At 41.3% G+C, this 22,386-nt stretch overlaps 1 protein-coding gene across 3 annotated transcripts in view; it reads right to left on the bottom strand.

The window, feature by feature from the left end:
• LOC127432332 (ephrin type-A receptor 5-like) overlaps positions 1-21,193 on the bottom strand; it is a 182,355-nt gene extending 161,162 nt beyond the window's left edge. For all 3 annotated transcript variants that reach the window (XM_051683252.1, XM_051683253.1, XM_051683254.1), the window contains exons 1-2: positions 20,961-21,193; positions 6,075-6,139 (exon numbers count right to left, since the gene is read on the bottom strand). In XM_051683252.1, coding sequence (XP_051539212.1) covers positions 6,075-6,139; positions 20,961-21,048 — 153 coding nt within the window. In that variant the 5' untranslated portion in view covers positions 21,049-21,193. The remainder of the gene's footprint in view (positions 1-6,074; positions 6,140-20,960) is intronic.
• Between the last annotated feature and the right edge of the window lie 1,193 nt (positions 21,194-22,386).

Here is a 22,386-nt window from a genome sequence, read left to right as displayed (position 1 = left end):
AAATGTACATTAGAGCCACCGTGTTTTTGGACATCTACCATGGTCATTCTTTGGTATTCTTCGAAGTACCTATCACATAAATACAATGGCGGATTAATATGTTAATCATTCAGTACCATGGTATAACCATTACTGCATCATGGTACTGCCATGGTACATTTTTGTACGGGATGTTAATGTAAAACATGTTTTTTGTTTGTTTTTGTTTTATATAAAAATGACAGATGCATCAGTGATGTTGACATGCAATTTTTGAGTTTGGATGCAAACACGTGCTAAACATGCCTGAAATCTCAGGCCTGCTGACATAATTGCTGAATGCAAGTGTCACCCTGAAGTAATTTTAACATCTAAGAATAGAGCAAAAATCACTTTATCTCAATAGTCATTGAGAGGAATGTAAATAGCCTTCTGCTGTATTTGACATTGATTTATCGCTCCCCTGATTTCCTGCCATATTCAGGATATCATGCAAGGATGTTTGTATTTTCATCTGAAAGGTGGAAAAATTGTCTCCCATAACAGGTGTTATTGAGCGTGCCAGTAGACTTTTGGCTCTATTGTTGTGCTTTATTGTTGTATTGGAAGGCAGGTGCAGGTAAGCACAATGCAAGAGCTCTTTTTCGCCATCACAACAGGAAACTGAATTAAGCTATAACATCACACTGTTAATACAGCGCTAGTTAATAACAATGGCCTCGACACACCAGCAGGGACGGGTACTTTTAGAGCAAGCTGCTATTGAGAATGAAGAAATTTAATGTTTGAACAGTCATAAAGCTATAATGCAATTCTAATCAAAGTATTGAAGTTCAAGGGACAACTTAGCAAGGAACTAGTACTGGTAGTGTTAAGATGATGTGGTAAACCAAGCACCAACTAGACTTATTGCTAATATACTTATATGGATGTCTGAAAGCTATATAATGACATGCATCATTTTTGGATTTTTTTTAAAGTCAACATAAATTCAAAATCTCTTCTCGATTGATGTCACCAAGCCCTTTTCTTTTTATCAACCCTCACCTTCCACCACTTGATTTCATTCTGCGATGTAACACCCACTTTTCCTTATCAATATGATTCTTGGTGGAAAAAATAAAAAAGTCCTGTCCTACATTTGTTTTCTCATTGAATATCCTGTTTCACTTGGTAATATGTGACATTACACAAGTTAAATGACATTTGAATGTTGTTTTATGTTGACTTTAAAGGGTTAGTGTGAGTTATTCTTTTCCAAAACAACAAAAGTGGCTGGTGATTTCAAGCTTCAAAAAGGACAAACAAATCATCATAAAAACACCATAAAAGTAGTCGATATGACTTGTGTGCTTGTATGTCACTATTTGCTGATCTTGCCCTCCATCAGAGCTCACAAATTATATTTGTGCTTGGTTATTATTGCCAGATTTGACGTTAATTTGCCAGTGTTGGAGAGTAGTTTCCTAAAAGTATATGGCGCTACTAACTTAAATAATTTTTTTTAGTAGCATAACAGTAGCTCGGCTATTCTCACTATAGTGTAGCTTTTCTAGTAATGAGCTGCATTTTCGCTGCAGGGCCACAACGCTATATTTGTCACACTTTATTGCGAACGCAGCAATGGAGCCAAGGGAGTAATCGCTAATCGCTGTAAAACGCACTCACCTAAACCATCCTCTCTCTCTTGTCTAGCACTGGTTCTTTTGGACAGTTGACGTAAATTAAACTCTTTGTATAAAATAAATTATTCTCTTATTTTTAGCAGTGGTTTTAGTGAGTCGATTCTTTCAGAAGGTTAATGTTAATTAACTTGTTCACATAAATGATTCACTGATTCCCTTGAGTCTCACGCCTTAAAGGAACTTTAGACTTTGCCTTCTATTTTAACCAAAATGTTTAGTTAATTGCTGCTATGAATCACTATATTTTAATTCAGTTATATAAAATAGGTATAGTATATACAGTTGAAATCAGAAGTTTGCATACACCTTAGCCAAATACATTTACATTTAAACTCAGTTCTTCACAATTCCTGACATTTAATTGTAGAAAACATTCCCTTTCTTAGGTCAGTTAGGATCACTACTTTATTTTAAGAATGTGAAATGTCAGAATAATGCTAGAGAGAATGATTTATTTCAGCTTTTATTTCTTTCATCACATTCCCAGTGGGTCAGAAGTTTACATACACTTTGTTAGTATTTGGAAGCATTGCCTTTAAATTGTTTAACTTGGGTCAAACATTTTGAGTACCCTTCCACTAGCTTCTCATAATAAGTTGCTGGAATTTTGACCCATTCCTCCAGACAGAACTGGTGTAAATGAGTCAGGTTTGTAGGCCTCCTTGCTTGCACATGCTTTTTCAGTTCTGCCCACAAATTTTATATCGGATTTAGGTCAGGGCTTTGAGATGGCCACTCCAATACTTTGACTTTGTTGTCCTTAAGCCATTTTGTTGTCCTTAAGCCATTTGGAAGACCCATTTTCGACCAAGCTTTAACTTCCTGGCTGATGTCTTGAGATTTTGCTTCAATATATCCACATAATTTTCCTTCCTCATGATGCCATCTATTTTGTGAAGTGCACCAGTCCCTCCTGCACCAAAGCACCCCCACAACATGATGCTGCCACCCTCATGCTTCATGGTTGGGATGGTGTTCTTCGGCTTTCAAGCCTCACCCTTTTTCCTCTAAACATAACAATGGTCATTATAGCCATTTTGTTTCATCAGACCAGAGGACATTTCTCCAAAAAGTAAGATCTTTGTCCCCATGTGCACTTGCAAACTGCAGTCTGGCTTTTTATGGTGAATTTGGAGCAGGGGCTTCTTCCTTGCTGAGCAGCCTTTCAGGTAATGTCGATATAGGACTCGTTTTACTGTGGATAAAGATACTTGTCTACCTGTTTCCTCTAGCATTTTCACGAGGTCCTTTGCTGTCGTTCTGGGATTGATTTGCACTTTTCACACCAAACTACACTCATCTCTAGGAGACAGAATGCGTCTCCTTCTTGAGCGGTATAATGGCTGCGTGGTCCCATAGGGTATATACTTGCATACTATTGTTTGTACAGATGAACGTGGTACCTTCAGGCATTTGGAAATTGCTCCCAAGGATGAACCAGACTTGTGAAGGTCCACAATTTGTTTTCTGAGGTCTTGGCTGATTTCTTTTGATTTTCCCGTGATGTCAAGCAAAGAGGCAATGAGTTTGAAGGTAGACCTTAAAATACATCCACAGGTACACCTCCAATTCAGAACACCTCCTATCTGAAGCTAATTGGCTAATTGTCTAAAGGCTTAACATAATTTTCTGGAATTTTCCAAGCTGCTTAAAGGCACAGTTAACTTAGTGTATGTAAACTTCTGACCCACTGGAATTGTGATATAGTCAATTGAAAGTGAAACAATCTGTCTGTAAACAATTGTTGGAAAAATTACTCATGTCATGCACAAAGTAGATGTCCAAACGACTTGCCAAAACTATAGTTTGCAAATATTAAATCTGTGGAGTGGTTAAAAAATGAGTTTTAATGACTTCAACCTAAGTGTATGTAAACTTCTGACTTCAACTGTAAATCTAAAATAGTTTTATTAGTTTCTATTCAGTGTAGGCCTGTTGCGATTATTAAATAAACATCTGATTGCGGTTATTTGATCTAACTGCGGTTATTTGAGATAACCGCCATTATTGGCCATTCTAATTCCAATCACATTTTAATGTCCCAAAAGGGGAATTTTAAGCGAATACACTGTAATGCCATGAACGGCGCGTTTGTGTGTCATTCAGCTGAACTCAGAGTCCGAGCATCATTAAGCCACACTGCGGACTTCAACAGCTTCTGTTCGGAGGAGCGCGTGGAAGTGCTCTGATGCGTGCGTTGTCAGCAGAGGCTCGCACCAAACTCCCGAGAAAATATATACAAACAAGTATAAACTGTGATAGTGAACGCAAAGCTCTCTGGTTTCACTATAAATGATCGTTTAATGGAAAATGTTCCTGGTTCATACGCAGTGTCAATGACACGTAGTGTAGTGACACAGCACACTTAATCTATTTCTTTGGGAAATGAAATGATGAAACGATCTTAAAGGTTTTGCTTCATGACAAATAAGGGCTCGTGGGTTTAATCAGAGCATTAAAATAATGTGTGAAAGTGAAGAAATTAGGATATAAATATTTTACTATTGCATAATATTATAAAATATTCTATAAATATAATAAAATATATATCTATATAAACAAATATATATTTAAATGTTTTTATGAAATTACAGTATAAATGCAAAATTTACCAAAACTAAATTTGACCAAAAAGAATATTTTAAGTACTTAGAAATATTTTGATTATTAAAATATAATTTTTCATGTCATTCATACGTTTTTAAAGCCTTACAAGGAAATCACGTATCCCTATTTTATTATTTGATTTATATATTTCAAGTTAAATAAAAATGACTTCTTAAATTGAATGTAGTACACATGCAGAAAAAAGCACACCTTGAAAAATGACAATTTAGATGACAATTAATCTTGAAAGCCCTTAAAGAGACAATTAATCATCATAGCCCTAAAACAGACAATTAATATCACAAGTATTTGTTTGACAATTAATTGTCAGCCAAATTTCATAATCGTGACAGCCCTAATTGAATGTAAATTTATGTTCAATTTAATGTTGTCCCCTACATGTTTAATACTTTTGAAAATTAACCACGTTTTTACTATAGTAATACTTTCACAACCGTTTTTTATTTTTGTGGATGCTATAATTTTTATTATCGTATAGCTTCAGAAGGCATTGAATATAGCGGACAAATCATGGACTATATACTTTTTATAATAAATCACCACTGACTTGTATGAAAAAGAGTAGCTCAGACATTCTGCATAACATCTAATTTTGTGTTTCACAGAAGAAAGTCATAAGGGTTTGACAGGGTGAGTAAATAATGACTGAATTTCCAATTTAGGGTGAACTATTCCTTTCTATTCCTTTGACGAACTGTATCAGCAAGCTGGAACTGGGTGATGTCATCAGATGTTAACACAATGGTGTTCCTTGTTCTTTGGGGTGTTAAAGTACTTTTTATTTTCTTGTCTTGGCTAAAATCACGATACTGACAGCCCTAAAGCAATGCTGGTTATTTATTTTTCTGTTCCATTCTAGTTTGTAGCTGCTGATTCCTTTGACAGCCTGTCAAAAAATGAACCAACATACTCAACACTTGTGTTACTTTTCTGCTGACAAACCATTTAATCTTGCTTCAGTTTTCTTCACTTTGATATTCTTTTTTTTTTTTTTTTTTTTCAATTTGGAATGCCCAGTTCTCAATGCGCTCTAAGTCCTCGTGGTGGCGTAGTGACTTGCCTCAGTCCGGGTGGCAGAGGATGAATCTCAGTTGCCTCCACATCTGAGACCATCAGTCTGCGCATCTTATCATGTGGCTTGTTGAGCGTGTTACCGCAGAGATGTAGTGCACGTGGAGGCTTCACGCTATTCTCCGTGGCATCTACGCACAACTCACCACGCGCCCCACCGAGAGTGAGAACCACATTATAGCGACCACGAGGAGGTTACCCCATGTGACTCTACACTCCCTAGCAACCAAGCCAATTTGGTTGCTTAGGAGACCTGGTTGGAGTCACTCAGCACACCCTGGATTTGAACTCGCAACTCCAGGGGTGGTAGTCAGCATCAATACTCGCTGAGCTACCCAGGCCCCCTCATTCTGATATTCTTAATATGTTATATGCCAAGAAATCGGGACATAAATAAATTATGTTCAGAGGTTTGCAAAGAATTAGAACAGCAGGTTTAGTGTGTCTTTCTCTTTTAGAACAAAACAGGGCTTTCCCTCGTTCTCTGGTTGACTCTGACCTCTCGTAGCCTTCTCTCTCTCTCTCTCTCTCTCTCTCTCTCTCACTCTCTCTCTCTTTCTCTCCCTCTCAGCAATGCTCTCTCCATGTTCTATTATTTTTCACTTTGAAACTATCTTTTCTGCCGTCAAGGGAATTGGAGACCTTGAGATGTTCTCCTAAGCCAGCTCTTAACTCGCAGTGCTCAGAGAAAGGAAGATGTGTGCAACTCACCCCATTCTTCGGGTAGGCGACCCAGCCCAGGTCACCAATTACAGAGCGAGAGTCCAGCAAGTTCACTGTAAGAGAGAGCCAAACAAGGACAAATCAATGATCTGGAGTTGCTTAAAGTAAGTCTAACCTTTATACTGCAGATTGACTGACATTCTAATGGTGTTGGGGAGTAAGTTACTAAAAGTAGTGACACTACTAACTTAACTATATTTTTTAATAGCATTACATTAGTTCAGCTATTTAAAAAAAAAATAAAAAAATAGTGTAGCTTTTCCAATTAAAATTTTCCAACAAGTGGCACTGTAGCGTGATAAAACGAGTCTAGTAAACTACTAGACACACTCTACTAAGTTGTCCTCTCTCTCATATGTAGTGCTGGAAAATCTGACTCAGTGTAGTGAATCAGTTCATTCAGATGGTTCAGTAAAAAAAAAGACATTTAGTACCTGCATAGTAGTCCCTGTTCTGCACTTTACTTCTTTGTAATATAATCAGAACTGTAGTTAAACCTTGCTTCTTCATCACCATGTTTTTGACTCAGTTACTGATTATAAGTAGGCTGTAGGATAAATGCATTTTTTAATTATTGTTTTACTCAGAACTAGGGATGTGCCCGAAGCCGAATACTTCATTCGGAAAGGCACGAATAATGACTTCAAAACGAATAACGGATTAATACGAATAATATAAAAAAATATTCTTATGACTGATTATCCAAGAGGCACAAGCATAAATTCACATTTTAAATAAACTTATATAAAATTACAAAGAATTTATGAATCTGTGCAGCCAATATTTCTAAAGTGTAAACCTTATGAATGAAAATGTGCACGTTGTGATTTCAGATCAGATGGGCGCAATCTCTGTTAATTGTACGCGTCTGGAGCTTGTCAAGTGTAACATTAAGATACAGCATCATATACACTTTCCACTTCTAGAAATGTCTATGTTAATGTATCGCACGATTAACACATGATTCTCATGTATTTATTTATAGCCTAAACATGAGTGCAATGTTAAATTCCTGACCTGAAGGGATGATTTCACGTCGGAGCCCGTATATCTATTTCTTTTAAAGTTGACATTTTACATTTTGCTTGACATCTCTTGCCTCCAGAATAATGTTGTTATACATGCACAGACAAATGAAAATTCTGTTTCATGCAGATATTAATATCTTAAATACCAGGAGTAACCACAACATATTCCACAGTTAATGTGGCTAACAAATTCAGCTTCATCTAGTAAGATTTTTTTTTTTAAATAATAGTTGTATAATAATAATAATAATAATAATAATAATAATTATTATTATTATTATTATTATTAGGATATTATTATGAAAAGGCATATACAAGGCATATTTTATTAATAGAAACTATTAATGTAAGAGTAACATTTAAAATTGGGCATTTAATTTAGTTTTGATGCACTTCCAGTTTAAGCCCCACCCACACCTGGTTCTATCCGAATAGTGACACAGATAATTTTGTTATATGAACAGATACAGATACAAATACAGATAATGGCTTTGCTGCACACTCCTACTCAGAGCAAATGTATCTGTTTAAGCTTAAAGCCTGATTTATTCTATGGAAGAACTTTTTTCTCCTGGATGAACTAAAGCACCCTAGGCGAATGAAGCCGGCGTTTATACTATGCGTGACATTGTTTTAAAATGTGTTAATTGGGGTTGATGTCACTGTGTTTAACGTACTGTTCCAGCCACAGAAACAATGCCAATAATGCAGGTTTTTCTCTCCTTGGATTGGCGCTTTTAGCTCTGTGTCACTTCTTTGCTTTATGAAACTTGTCAAGTTATTTGATCTGAGTTCATAAAACCTTCAATCTCTCTCCACTCATTTGTGTGGCCACGGTGTCTTTGTGGAGTTTGTGCTGCGAATCATATAAAAAAGGATAGCCTACTTCTGCACAATCACTGAGAGATGAGCTTCAAAGTAATCAATTTTAACAACAGTAACCTAGGTAACGTTCTGGTTACTTTCGTAACTTCCATTCCCTGATGGAGGGAATGAGACGTTGTGTCGATGTAGTGACACTAGGGGTCACTCTTGGGAGCCCGAAACACCTCTGGTCTTAGAAAAAAGGTCAATGGGAATTGGCGAGTGGTATTTGCATACCACTCCCCCGAACATATGGGTATAAAAGAAGCTGGTATGCAACCACTCATTCAGGTTTTGTGCTGAGGAGCCAAGACAAGGTCCCGGCCATTTCAGCGGGTAGTCCAGCATTGTGGCAGGAGGGACACAACGTCTCGTTCCCTCCATCAGGGAACGGAGGTTACGAAAGTAACCAGGACGTTCCCTATCTGTCACTCACTCGGCATTGTGTCGATGTAGTGACACTAGGGGTTCCTATACGAAATGCCATAAGAAGCTGAACTTTGTCACGTGAACTGGCGGTGCGAAACAGGCAGACCACTGTGTGCCTCGTAGCCAGCGCACCAGGCCGACACGTAACCTCCCCCAATGCTGTTATGAGTGTCCAACGGCCCTTCAGGGACAAGTTGACAGCCCAAAAGATAGGGACAGGCTAGCCCAGTCGTGGCCTCTTATCCTCTTTTTTTTCTCTCCCCAAAAAAAGAATGAAATTTTTTAACCGACCGGGGTCACCAGTGTCTACATTGGGGGGTGTCACTCCCAAGGGGAAGACACTGCGGAGACCACACCCCGCCCAGAGAGACGGAAGTATGTCATGTGGAGAAGAGGCCTCTGCCCAAGGAAGACACAGTTTACCAACAGGGAAACGATTTAGCGGAAGATATACGTTGCATGGGGTCACCTATGGGGAACCAACATATGCGGAGCACCTACCCCAGTACAGGGCTTAGTTAGCACATACTGAGCCAGCAACGAGTTTCTCTGCAAACTCGTCTGCCACAGGGCTTGGAGGAATTCATCCAGGGAACACACTTTGTAAAAACTACTGGGAGTCAACAGCGCACGTTTTTAGCTAAGGGGAGGTGAAAGGCGCTATGCGCAAGCGATACACCTGGCGAGCTGTCCCAGACTTACCTGCTTGTGCCTGCCACTACACGGGATGAAAACCCAGAGATTGTAGAACCTCGCAAAGGTGTTGGGTGTTGCCCAGCCTGCTGCTCTGCAAATATCTGTTAGAGAGGCACCACTGGTCAAGGCCCAGGACGCCACCACAATCCTGGTAGAGTGGGCTCGTAGCCCTGCAGGAGGCGACACGTCTGGAGCGTGATATGCCATTGCTATGGCATCAAAGACCCAGTGGGCGATCCTCTGCTTGGAGACAGCGCTTCCTTTCTGCTATCCACCAAAGCAGACAAAGAGCTGCTCAGAGACTCTAAATAGATCCAAATATATGTATAAAGCTCACACCAGACACAGCAACGTCAGGGCTGTGTCTGCCTCCTCCTGGGGCAGCACTTGCCGGTTCACCACCTAATCCCTAATGGGGTCGTGGGAACCTTGTGCACATAGCCCAGTCGGGGTCTCAGGATCACATGAGAATAGCCCGGACCAAACTCCAGGCACGTTTTGCTGACAGAGAACGCTTGCAGGTCTCCTACCCTCTTGATGGAAGTGAGCGCAGTCAGGAGGGCAGTCTTCAAAGAGAGTGCCTTAAGCTCAGCTCACTGCAGGGGCTCAAAGGGGGCTCCCCGTAGACCCTGAAGAACTACAGAGAGGTCCCATGAGGGAATGAGGCGCGGTCTAAAGGGATTCAACCTCCTGGCGCCTCTCAGGAACCTGATGATCAGGTCATGCTTCCCTAAGGACTTGTCCACTGTGTCGTGGTGTGCCACTATAGCAGCTACATACACCTTCAAGGTGGAGGGGGAAAGCCACCCCTCCAACCTTTCCTGCAGGAAGGAAAGCACCGATCCAATTGTGCATCTCTGGGGGTCTTTGCATTGGGAAGAACACCACTTAGCGAACAGACGCCACTTCAAGGCATACAGGCGCCTCGTAGAGGGAGCCCTAGCCTGAGTGATCATGTCTACCACCATGGGTGGTAGGCCACTTAAATCTTCCGTGTCCCGTCCAGGGGCCAGACATGGAGATTCCAGAGGTCTGGTCGCGGGTGCCAGATGGTGCCCCGTCCCTGAGAAAGAAGGTCCTTCCTCAGGGGAAATCGCCAGAGGGGGGCTGTCGCGGGTGCCAGATGGTGCCCCATCCCTGAGAAAGAAGGTCCTTCCTCAGGGGAAATCGCCGGGGGGGGGGGGCTGTCGCAAGGAGCATGAGGTCCGAGAACCACGTCTGAGTGGGCCAGTAGGGTGCTACTAGGATGACCTGCTCACTGCAAGTAGGCTCACTGGGGGAAACACATATTTGCGTTGTCCAGGGGGCCAGCATGTCTATACCGAGAGGTGCCTTGGTCAGGGCGTACCAGAGCGGTCAGTGGGAGGATTCTCGGGGATCGAACAGGTCTACCTGTGCCTGTCCGAATCGACTCCAAACCAGCTGGACCACCTGAGGGTGGAGTAACCTGTCATGACAGTGCGTCCACTGCAGTGTTGAGGTTGCCTGGGATGTGAGTGGCTCACAGCGACTTGAGGTGCTGCTGACTCCAGAGGAGGAGACGGCAGGCGAGCTGTGACATACAACGGGAGCGTAAACTGCCTTGACGTTTGATGTATGCCACTGTTGCAGAGTTGTTTGTCTGAAGTAACACTTGCTTGCCCTGGATCAATGGCCGAAACCTCTGCAGGGCGAGCAGAATTGCCAACAACACGAGGCAGCTGATGTGCCAACATAGCCGCGGGCCTGTCCAGGAGCCGGCGGCTGCGTACCTGTTGCAAATAGTGCCCCAGCCCATTTTGGAGGCGTCTGTTGTTATCACGACGCGCCTGGAGACCTGCTTTAGGGGAACGCCTGCCCGTAGAAATGTGAGGTCGGTCCAAGGGCTGAAGAGGCGGCGACAGACTGGTGTGATGGCCACGCGATGTGTCCCATGGCGCCATGCCCATCTCGGAACTCGAGTCTGGAGCCAGTGCTGAAGTGGTCTCATATGCATCAACCCGAACGGAGTGGCCACTGCTGAGGATGCCATATGTCCCAGGAGCCTCTGAAACAGTTTCAGTGGAACCGTTGTCTTCTGTCTGAACACCTTCAAACAGGTCAACACCGACTGTGTGCGCTCGTTCGTGAGGCGCACTGTCATCGAGACTGAGTTCAACTCCAAGCCGAGAAAAGAGATGCTCTGAACCGGGAGGAGATTGCTCTTTTCCCAGTTGACCCAAAGCCCTAGTTGGCTGAGGTGCGAGAGCACCAGGTTCCTGTGCGCACACAACACATCATGAGAGTGAGCTAGGATTAGCCAGTCATCGAGACAGTTGAGGATGCGAATGCCCACTTCCCTTAACGGGGCAAGGGCTGCCTCTGCGAACTTTGTGAAGACGCGAGGGGACAAGGACAGGCCGAAAGGGAGGACCTTGTACTGATATGCCCGACCCTCGAATACAAACCGCAGGAAGGGTGTGTGTCGAGGTAGAATCGAGATGTGGAAGTACGCATCCTTCAGGTCTACCACCGCAATCTTGATGCCGGACGCTTGCTAGAATGCGTTTTTGCGTCGGCATCTTGAACGGGAGTCTGTGTAAAGCCCGGTTCAGTACTTGCAGGTACAAGATTGGCCACAACCCACCGCATTTCTTCGGTACAATGAAGTAGGGGCTGAAAAACCCCTTCTTCATCTCGGCCAGAGGGACAGCTCTATCGCACCCTTCCGTAGGAGGGTAGCAATTTGCGCGCGCAAGGTAGCGGCGTTCTTGCCCTTCACCGAGGTGAAGTGGACAGCGCTAAACCGGGACGGATGCCTGGCAAACTGAATTGCGTAGCCAAGTCGGACGGTCCGGACCAGCCATCGCGACAGGTTGGAAAGCGCAAGCCACGCATCCAAGCTCCGGGCGAGGGGGACCACGGAGACAATCTCGTCAGATGTACCGGCGAGTGGGGCCTCGTGGTGGGGTGGAGCCTGAGGAGCCATGTCGTGCCATGGCCGTGCTGAGTTCAGGGACATCGAAGCACCTTGTGACCACCCCCGGAACAGCCTGGGATGGGGGAGGAAGAGGCCTGTCCTTGTGATCCATGGAGACCGTCACATTGGGGGCGGATTTGTGCCACAGCTGGGTGCGCAGGGGCGGGGAGACCGCTGCTGGAGCGCCAAACCTGCCGAAATGGAATGGTGGACGGTGGTCGTGATGACGGCCGTGCGCACCGGGAATGTGACCCAGGGAACAAGGAAACCGTTCTTTTGCTGAATTCTTGGGTACCGCAGCCACTTGGACGTGCGGCGAAATTAAATGAAAAGGTAACAAAAAATTCTCCTCCCGGCCCTTCACTGGGGGATGGAGTGGTCTGCTTACCAGCTCCAGAGAAGCGGGTTTCCTTGCCCCTGTGTTGCCTGTCTCAGGGGTGCTTCGAAGTGTTTCTCAGGTTCTTGGCAGCCGGCCGTGAGACGGGTGGCATCTGCTTCCTGCAGGGGCGGTTTGTGGCGGAGCCGGTGCAGTCACCGCAGGAGGACGCCCTTGGCGACGAGCAGATGGGGTGTGGAATCTTGAGCCGCGCTGGGGCAGGATGTGTTGGATAGTGTCTGTCTGCTGCTTCACTGCCAAGAACTGCTGGGCAAAGTCCTCAACAGTGTCACCGAACAGGCCAACCTGGGAAATGGGGGCACTAAGGAACCGTGCCTTGTCGGCCTCTCCCATCTCGACCAGGTTGAGCCAAAGGTTGCGCTCCTGGACACCAAGGTGGACATCGCCCACCCGAGAGACCGCGCCTTGACCTTCGTCGCCCGGAGGGCGATGTCGGTCACCAAGCGCAGTTCCTGCATCAATCCCGGGGTGGAACTACCCTCGTGCAGTTCCTTTAGCGCCTTGGCTTGGTGGACTTGCAGGAGAGCCATGGCATGCAGGGTGGAAGTGGCTTGTCCAGCGGCACCGTAGGCCTTGGCCATCAGGGATGACGTAAACCTACAAGCCCTGGATGGGAGCTTCGGGTGCCCACGCCAGGTGGCGGCGCTCTGCGGGCATAGGTGCACCGCGAGCGCCTTATCCACCAGGTGGGATCACCAAATACCCCTTGGTCGCCCCACCATCGAGGGTAGTGAGGACGGGGGGGCTGAAAGATCAGGACCGGGAAGTAAAAGGTGCCTCCCACGACCTTGTCAGCTCCTCGTGCACTTCCGGGAAGAAAGGAACTGGAGCGGGGTGTGGCTGTGAGCGGTGCCGTGGGCCCAGGAACCAATCATCGAGCTGCGAGGGTTCAGGGGAGAGTGGAGGGTTCCACTCTAGCCTGAAGTTCACAGCTGCCTGGGAAAGCATGTCCGTCATCTCCGCGTCAGCCTGTGACTGGGCGACCGTATCCGAGGGGGGGAGCCCAGCTGAGGCTTCCGCGTCTGACTGGACGAGCCCGTTCTCCGATGCTGCGCTCGAGAGCTCATCACCTTCGTGGGCTCTGAACAAGATGTCGAACTCACCGTGAGACGAGCCGGCGGACTCATCCGGAAGCCCGATCAGCACAGATGAGCGTGCTGGTGAATGGGAGGTCCGTGGGAGGATACCCGGCGGAGGTGGTCCCATTGAGGTCCCCAAATCGCCCCCAGTGCTAGCCGCGCTGGCCTCATACCCGTAGGTAGAAGGACCGAGGCGGAGAGCCACTGGGGTGGCTTGGTTTCTTACGAAGGCAAGCCGCAACCGCAACGTTGCCATGGACATGTTCTCGCAATGAGTACATGACCCATCCACGAGCACTGTCTCCGCATGGTTAGCGCCCAGACATGAAAGACAGTGATCGTGACTGTCAGAAGGCAAGAGATAATGACCGCAACCAGGAATAACACACAAAGGGAAGGGCATCTTTAAAAAGATGTTCTGTGTGTGTCGCTCTTTTAGAGAAATATACTCTTTTTTTCAGAATATACTCTTTTATTTCTGCCGAAGCGCCCAGGGGCATTCTCTGCAGTGCACCAGTGCAGAGGGGGAGAATCCGCTGAAATGCGCCATCAGATCCAGCAGAGGTGAATGAACAGCCATGAGAATTCAACTCAGTGAGCATCGACCGTTCGGCTCCGAAGAGAAAATCTGAATGAGTGGTTGCATACCAGCTCCTTTTATACCCATATGTTCGGGGGAGTGGTATGCAAATACCCACCCACGATTAGTTTTAACCAGTTATCAATGCTCTTCGACCAGCCGAGTTCTCCTAGGTCAAGAATTTCAGAGAATGTATGTGAACAGGAGAAATATAACCAAATGAACACATTTGCTGTACACAAACGTTACTGCATTTCATCAAAATGTGTAGGAGAACTAAGTGAAGCCTGTTCGCCCAGTAACTATAAATTAGGCTTAAAGGTGCTATATGTAATATTTTTACTGTACTAATGACCATAAAATGAACATAACATGTAATTAGAGAATTAGGAAACATGCTAAGTTGAAATACTGGCTTCTCCGATAACAATGCTATAGCCAGTATATTCTATTTTGAAGTTTCCATTCCAGGCCGGAATTTCTGTTTATGTTTTGGCCTGTGTGGTCCCGCCCACTGCCCACTCACCAATAGTATTTCGACACTGCCGGGTTGCCAGATTTGAACAAGTTTGCAGGCAAACAACACTGCATGCTGCAGCCATGGAAGCCAGCAAACGAACTGGATCAGAGATAACAGATTCCACCCGACCTAAAAAGCCTCGCCATCCGTCTAAAAACCACAATGACCAGAGGCATAGTAAAACAAGGATAAATACTGGAGATGCCTTTGGAAGATGGAGACAGCTCAGAGCCCAGAAATCCTTTTTAAACGGATGCTGAGTTGGCTAATTTTCTCCTTAACAGGTAAGCATTGAGCATCACCTAAATTAGCAATCTAATTTATCTCGGCTACTAGTGGGGATGGACATTTTGAGTAAATTCAACATTTGAGTACTCGCATTCATACTCTGTGTTTCATGTGCATCCTGTTTTAAAGGATGCGGCAGAGCGGACAGGCCACGGCTGTTTACTACCTCGGCAACAACCAATGTGACAGAAAAATATGACAGAAACCACAAGCTTGACTCAAAATTGACTCAATTTACGAATGTGATTACTCTATACATTTAATGAATACTGACGTCCAAATTGAGTAACGTTACTCATACCCAACCCTAGCTACTTGCTACAGTTTTATCTATCTAATCTAATGTAAACCTTACATCCATTTTAGAAGAGTTTATTGTATTTTGTGACTGAATCAATGACTGTGGTGAAATGTCGCTAGCGTTAGATTGCAAGGTAAATATTTTAGTTCAACGATGTACAATTTTCTGTGTACATAGGTTGATTATGGCATGTTCTTTTAAGCTAGGAGTGTCCAAGCACCTCCACCTCATAGCAAGAGGAACTGGAAGAAGCATCACTTGATGGCCCCGGCACTGTTCAGTATTGGATGTCTATCAAGTGGAACACTTTCATACTGGTCAGTATCTGAATCAATATTCGTTTTCAACCCCCATTGTGAAGTGTATATCCTAATATGAATACATAAGTATGTAGCTGAAACTAAGTAAGTTGATGTAATGCAATTTAACTGAGATCTGCATTGGGCTGCAACAAGGAAGAACTGTGGGCTACTACTCAGACATGAACGTGAAATTATTTATACGTTTTCTGTAAATTAAGCAATATGTTATCGGGGCCTGTAAAGTAGTAACTCCAACTACAGAGTGTGTGTTTCTGGAGCAGTGGGCTTTTGTATTCGGGTAAACGGGCTTAGCTTTGGCTACCGTACATAGCCAGCAATGCATCACGCTAACACTGACAGAGTAAAAAAATCCAAATGAGCTGGTTTATAATTTGCAAACAATAAAAACATTGCAAACGTACACATTAGCTGATCAACTTACAGTGTAAAGCTCGTCGCTTGACATTTTCAGTTTCACTCGTTCCTGTTGCGTGTCCTCATTCTGGCAACCTGCATGAGCTTCGAGTCTGGGGCGGGGCAGACAACTCTCCAATATTTTGAATTTGGACTGCAGTACCCATTTCAAATGCTTGTTGTCAATCTTACATATAGCATATTTAATGCTGCCTCCCTATTGGAGATTGCTCTTTATTTTACCCCTAAATGCATGGATGTTTCGCCAAACATTTTTACATGCTCGGGTCTTAAGCCACCTAAGTGACGAATATCTACCACAAATGGATCTACAAAATGCCCAACAGTGTCAAATTTTCAAAACAATTAGATTTTTCTTTTTTGAATATTTTTTTTTAAGACAGTTATAAAATAATAGAATATATTCTGTTATATTTTTATGTTTTATTTTCATATACTGTATCAAATACCGCAACGTTGCCATGGACATGTTCTCGCAATGAGTACATGACCCATCCACGAACACTGTCTCCGTGTGGGTAGCGCCCAGACATGAAAGACAGCGATCGTGACCGTCAGAAGGCAAGAGATAATGACCGAAACCAGGAATAACACACAAAGGGAAGGGCATCTTTAAAAATATGTTCCGTGTGTGCCGCTCTTTAGAACACAATTAATTACTTTTTGAGTTTAAATAGACGCTTAATTACATAATTTCAGAAGTACACGCAAATGTCAATAGCCAAATCACACTGTACATGTGTTACACTTGTTATAGTTTACTTTCACACTGCTGCTTCGTCAAATAGCAATGCCAAATTTAAATCAAGTTAATCACTGAAACATCAGCGCCACCGTGACTAAGATATAGCATGTATGATATGTATGTGTGCAAGCATTTTGAGTGCTGATAATTCACCATTTTCACAGAAAATTAACATGACATACAGTAGTATTCATTTGTATGAATATAGTACTCATTTGTCTTGTAATAAACAAAGAAATATACTGGCAATCCTGTGACAGTAAACTATATGGAATAATCATAAACATCTGATTTATGGAAGCGCAGAAAAAGCAACAGTATTACATATCTCGGATCTTTAATGACTCTTTGACCTTTTGGAAATTATATATATTTTGTGCAATTTCGCCTTTAAACTATTCAGAATAGAAAGCTTGATAAATAGTAAAGAGGTGTGAGCATTATAACTCCAAAACGTGGATGAGGTAAAGGGGATGGAATGAGGTTCCGGGTCACTAAAGACCCAAGGTATGCATTTAAAAAAAAATTAGATGCCTCTTATACAGCTTCAAGTGATAGTTATATATTTATGAAGATATTGTCTCCTTAAGTAGCTTCAGTTAAGTAAAGTACTTTTTTTTTATTTATGAATAGCTTGTATTGTGGCTAACTACTTTTCAAAAGTATAGCTATTTATATGAGTAGTTTATGGCTTGGGAAGCTTAAAGATTACATTATTGTTGTCCTTTATCACAATATAATTTTATTCAGGGTCATCTCATTATTTTCAGTATGTATCTGTACGTAAAGTCTACATTTAAACATATTTGTCTCATATTGAAGATTTCTAAATTAAATTATTTAATAAATAAATTTATTTATTAAAAAATAAAGATTTAAATGAAATAGAACAAATCTATAAATCCATTGTTCTGTTAGCCTCAACAAAGGATTCGTTAACATCTCTTTTTGTATATAACAGTGTGTATCCAAACATGTACAGTATGTGTGCTAAAAGAACCACACTTTACATACAAATACCTGCATAATCAAATGAGATCTGTTACAATGTTTATGTAAATGATTTTAAACATTAAGGACTGTCATTTGAAAACAGACCCAACAGGAAATATTATAGAAAATGGACAAATATTTGTTGCATAATCTTTGCATTTAAGTGAACAGTCGATGTGAGACGGCTATTAAAAAACACTCTCATTCTATGGATTAGCATGCAAGTATTTAATACACAGAGCAGGTCACACTAGGTGCTTTTTTATCTGCTGGAACCTTTTAGGAATGAGTAACTCCACAGCTAATTAGATGACCTTTACATTCACAGTCCGATCAGGGCTGAATTTTAATTTGACATTGTGTTTTGATCAAAGGTTGTTTGGCGAGACTATTTCGTGTGAGAAGATTAGCAATGGCATCAATGCAAAATTACAAAGCAAAATTTTGAGGCAGAGATCAGGGAGTCCATCTAAACTTCTATGTTTAAAAATTTGATTTTTTTTCTTCACGCCCTAATGAATAAGATAGACAGGGTGGGGGCTGACAAACATTGATCTTACATGTTATGTAAGCCCAAATTTGATACATGGGTAGTTGATGCATAAGGTGAACATTAATTTGTCTGTATCAGGAAAAGTGTGTATCTTAGGTCATGTATCAGGTCACCATTTCTTCTTCTTTTGCTTTTACTTGTTAATTTTAAATAGAACTGCGGTGTTGCAAATTAATTTTTAAAAGTACAAATATTATATGTAGTAATTAATATGGTCAAAATTTATTAAATTATAATCAAGTAAATTAGAAAAGAATTAGAAAAATGTTTAACCTAGGTGGATTATAGCAGTTTTCCAAAAGTATTTCATTTCAATATACTAATTTATAAACAACAGACAATTTAGTAGAAGAAAAAAAATAAAATAAACAGCCATGTCTAGTGAATGACCATGCTTCATTCGATAATGCACTACATTTAAACTGCATTTAAAACCAAATGAAATTGGTGGCCCATTTAAAAGTCTCTAAATGAGGACTGCATATGTTTAATTTAAAAGACAGACATTAATGTACATTGTCTAACTTAAACTGAAAAACAAATAATAAAAAAATAATAATGAAAAACAAATCCCAGGGACAATCGCATAAGTCTAATTAGTACAAAGAAGTGTAAAGTTCTGAACTAGATAAAGGAGAGATTTATTAAGCATTTTGCTTTGTTTCTGCTTTGCTTTAAAGGTTAAACTTCAATTGTGAGAATTGTGACTGTTCATTTGAGGTGTTTTGTAAACACATTGCTCTGACATAGATTACAGTTCAGTACAGAGTTCATCGCTCTCAGAATCGACAGGTTTGTTCAAATTCTGCCAGACTAGCAGCTGTTGTGATTTTCGAGTAGCCGTTGTCCTTCTGCGTCTGCTGGACCATTGTGCCAGTCTGTGTAGGCACCCAGGCGCCCTCCCCCATACTGCGCTCATTTTTATTGTGCCATCATCAGCGTGCAATCAATCAACTCATCCCCACACTTGTCACTGCACTATCCATATGTTGACTTCAACCATTCATTACAATATTTACATATTCTATAGGCTGGGCACTTCAGCCAAGTGATAAATTGGAACACATCAATTATAGTTACAGATACTTTTTTGACACATCCCATGGTAACAGTGGGGCAAACAGTATTTGTGTACGCTACTTAAATAGTCAGGGTGCTTGAAAGCGTTTCATATGCAGTAAATGTGCAGAATGTTGGATCCTAGGAAATAGAGCAGGAAAATATGGAAAATAATTTGTAGTCAGTGCATGTTGTTCTCAGACCACTACAAAGCACATTTAGGGAACTTTGATGCATGCTATGTTTACAATTCCTTTGTCTCTGTGCCCGCAAATGCAAATTCACCCTCCCATGTGCTCACTTGAGCTATCACAATAAAAATACAAAATAAAAATAAATGAAAACATATTGTAACCAGGTGTCATTTTAGGCTGCAACAAATAAATATTGGAGTTCCCTTTATTTGAAACCTTTATGAATAAGTGCCTAGTATACACTGTATATCTTTGTTCTCTTAATTCTGTAACTTCATAGTTTGCCACTTCTTTGTGTGCTTTAGAAACCACATCTTAACGAGATTCCTTTACATCTGAAAATCACATAAAAAATAAAATAAAAAAACTTCAATCTATATATATATATATAGAGAGAGAGAGAGAGAGAGAGAGAGAGAGAGATGTTTTTTTTTTTTTTTTTACAAAGGTCTTTGTCCTCACTGACTATGCCACACCACATTAAAGTAGACCATTTATATAAATCAAATTTTATCTTATAAAGCTTGGTGGCCAAGCTTAACTGGATACTGTACTTTTGTTCTTTCTGGCCTTTCCTGTAATTTCTGAACCATCTGTCATGATCTGATTGGACAGGACAATTCACAAAGTCTACACAAAGGTTCTAGTAGACCAAGCAAACATTAGGTGGGAATGAAAGCAAAGCATGACATATTAACTATATCAGAGTTTTCAATTAATATACATGAGTGGATTGAGATTTGCATTTGAAGACCGCCTGGCTGGAAGTTTGGCAAGTAGTACTGGGTGATGTTAAGAAACTTAAGTCTGGTGTGAAATCATTGCTACTTCACAAATGATAATTTCACCCAGTGCAGAGAGCATTTATGTTGAAGGTCTTTAAAGACTTTCATTAGGACTCTCTATCAAACGAATAAAAAAATGACATGGCAAGAATGTTCAAATAGGGTTTGGGGAACAAAAGACGTCTGATTTTGATGCATTCAGTTTCCCCATTTATTGAACACATCAAATATTAAAACTTAATTTACAGCATATCCATGCAGCTCCCATACAATGCTAATTATTGCATATTTAACATTATTTAAATACACAGTTATCTGAGTGGAAATGTATGGTTTTAAGATAACCTTTTTAAGTTACATAAAGATTTCTCAAGTTCTCACAATTCTCAAATTCAAGTTCTTTAGAGAACCATTTATATGTTGGTGCTTTGGAGAAACAACAACAAAAACATCAGGCTGATCTGAAGAACGCATAATGTGGCATCAATAACTTTTAATCTCCAAAGAACCACATACAAATCAAACCAAAAAACGGTTTTGGGTAATAGGATGTCTTAACCTAAGAACCATTGAAGAACCTTTTATTTTTAGTGCATGCTGCTTTATAATGAGATTCCAATGACTTCATAGTCAACCATCATATCCCTTCAATACATACAATCTTTCCCGCAAAGTTCCCATGTCTTACCTTCATTACTGGGAATGCCGAATGTCCTGAACGCTTCGAGAATGAAGACGCAAATCCAGACGTGAATGTAACTCCAGCGTGAACGCATACTCCTCTACTGCAGAAATGTCTCTGAAGAACGAATGTACTGAAATCACATCAGTACTGAAGCCATCCGAGGAGAGTTATAGAGGACATCGGGACCGCTTTACATAGATAAGCAGAGATAAAAACGCATTTGAACGGAAAGCGGCGCAGTGCGTTCCGAAGATCTCTCGTGTTTGAGACTAACGAAGCTGTCAGACACCGACACAGCTGGCAGCATTAGGAGGAGGAGTGAACGATTACAGCTCTCCAATAGACATCAATGACTGCAGATGACATGAAACGAAGGTAGACTAATGAAGGTGTAAGTTGTATGAACAATGATAAAACGACAGTTATGTTTATATTGTGTGTTAATTGCGTCCGGCTGCAGTTACACTGCAAATACTTTAATGAGAATAATAAAGAAACAGGGTACTTCTATGAAGCGTGTATAGTTGATGTATTATGAAGGCCGTTTAGATAGATATATTAAGCCTAAATTTAGCACCATAAGGTTTTTTTTTTTTTTTTTTTTTTTTTGTCAAATGTGAAATTTTAAATGTATTTATTTGATTTGACCCCAAATCAATACTAATGAAAATAATAATAATAATAATAATTATATATATATATATATATATATATATATATATATATATATATATATATATATATATATATATTATTATTATTATTATTTTCATTAGTATTGATTTGGGGTCAAATCAAATAAATACATTTAAAATTTCACATTTGACATATATATATATATATATATATATATATATATATATATATAATTGCACAAAGAAAATTAAGCCTACATTTAGGACCATAAAGATTTATTTATTTGTTTATAAAAAAAGAACATTTTAAAATATGAAATTTCAAACGTATTTGTTTATTTTATTTGAATTGTATTATTATTATTATTATTATTATTATTAATTTACATTGTGACATTGCTGTCAGGACATCTAAGCCAATGGTTCACAGTTGATCTCAATTTCAGCATTTTCAAATATTAGAACCACCCAGATGACCATATTCACAGAAAAAAGTGTTTCTAAGCATCAGCTCTAAAGCCCTATTTTTCAGTGAATTATTCTAATCTAAATTTAAGGCAAAGTAGCTCTTCCACCCACAAGATTAATGTGTCTACAGTTCAATTTCTTTCATCTGAATGATTATTCATATTCTCCTGCCGTGGCCTCCCGACACCTCCCACGCTCCTCAATGCTCATCCCAATTCACCAGACACTGACGGAGAAATTCAGCAGCCAGCAGGAGCCATCAGACCCATTTCAGCTGCTGAGTTTGAGAATGACAAGTCTAAGAACCACAGCGGTGGCTTTGTCTT

Source organism: Myxocyprinus asiaticus, chromosome 42 (genome assembly GCF_019703515.2).
Source record: "Myxocyprinus asiaticus isolate MX2 ecotype Aquarium Trade chromosome 42, UBuf_Myxa_2, whole genome shotgun sequence".
Taxonomy (NCBI): Eukaryota; Metazoa; Chordata; class Actinopteri; order Cypriniformes; family Catostomidae; genus Myxocyprinus; species Myxocyprinus asiaticus.
The sequence above is the reverse complement of the archived record's forward strand: the minus strand, read 5'-3'. Positions and strand labels throughout refer to the sequence as shown.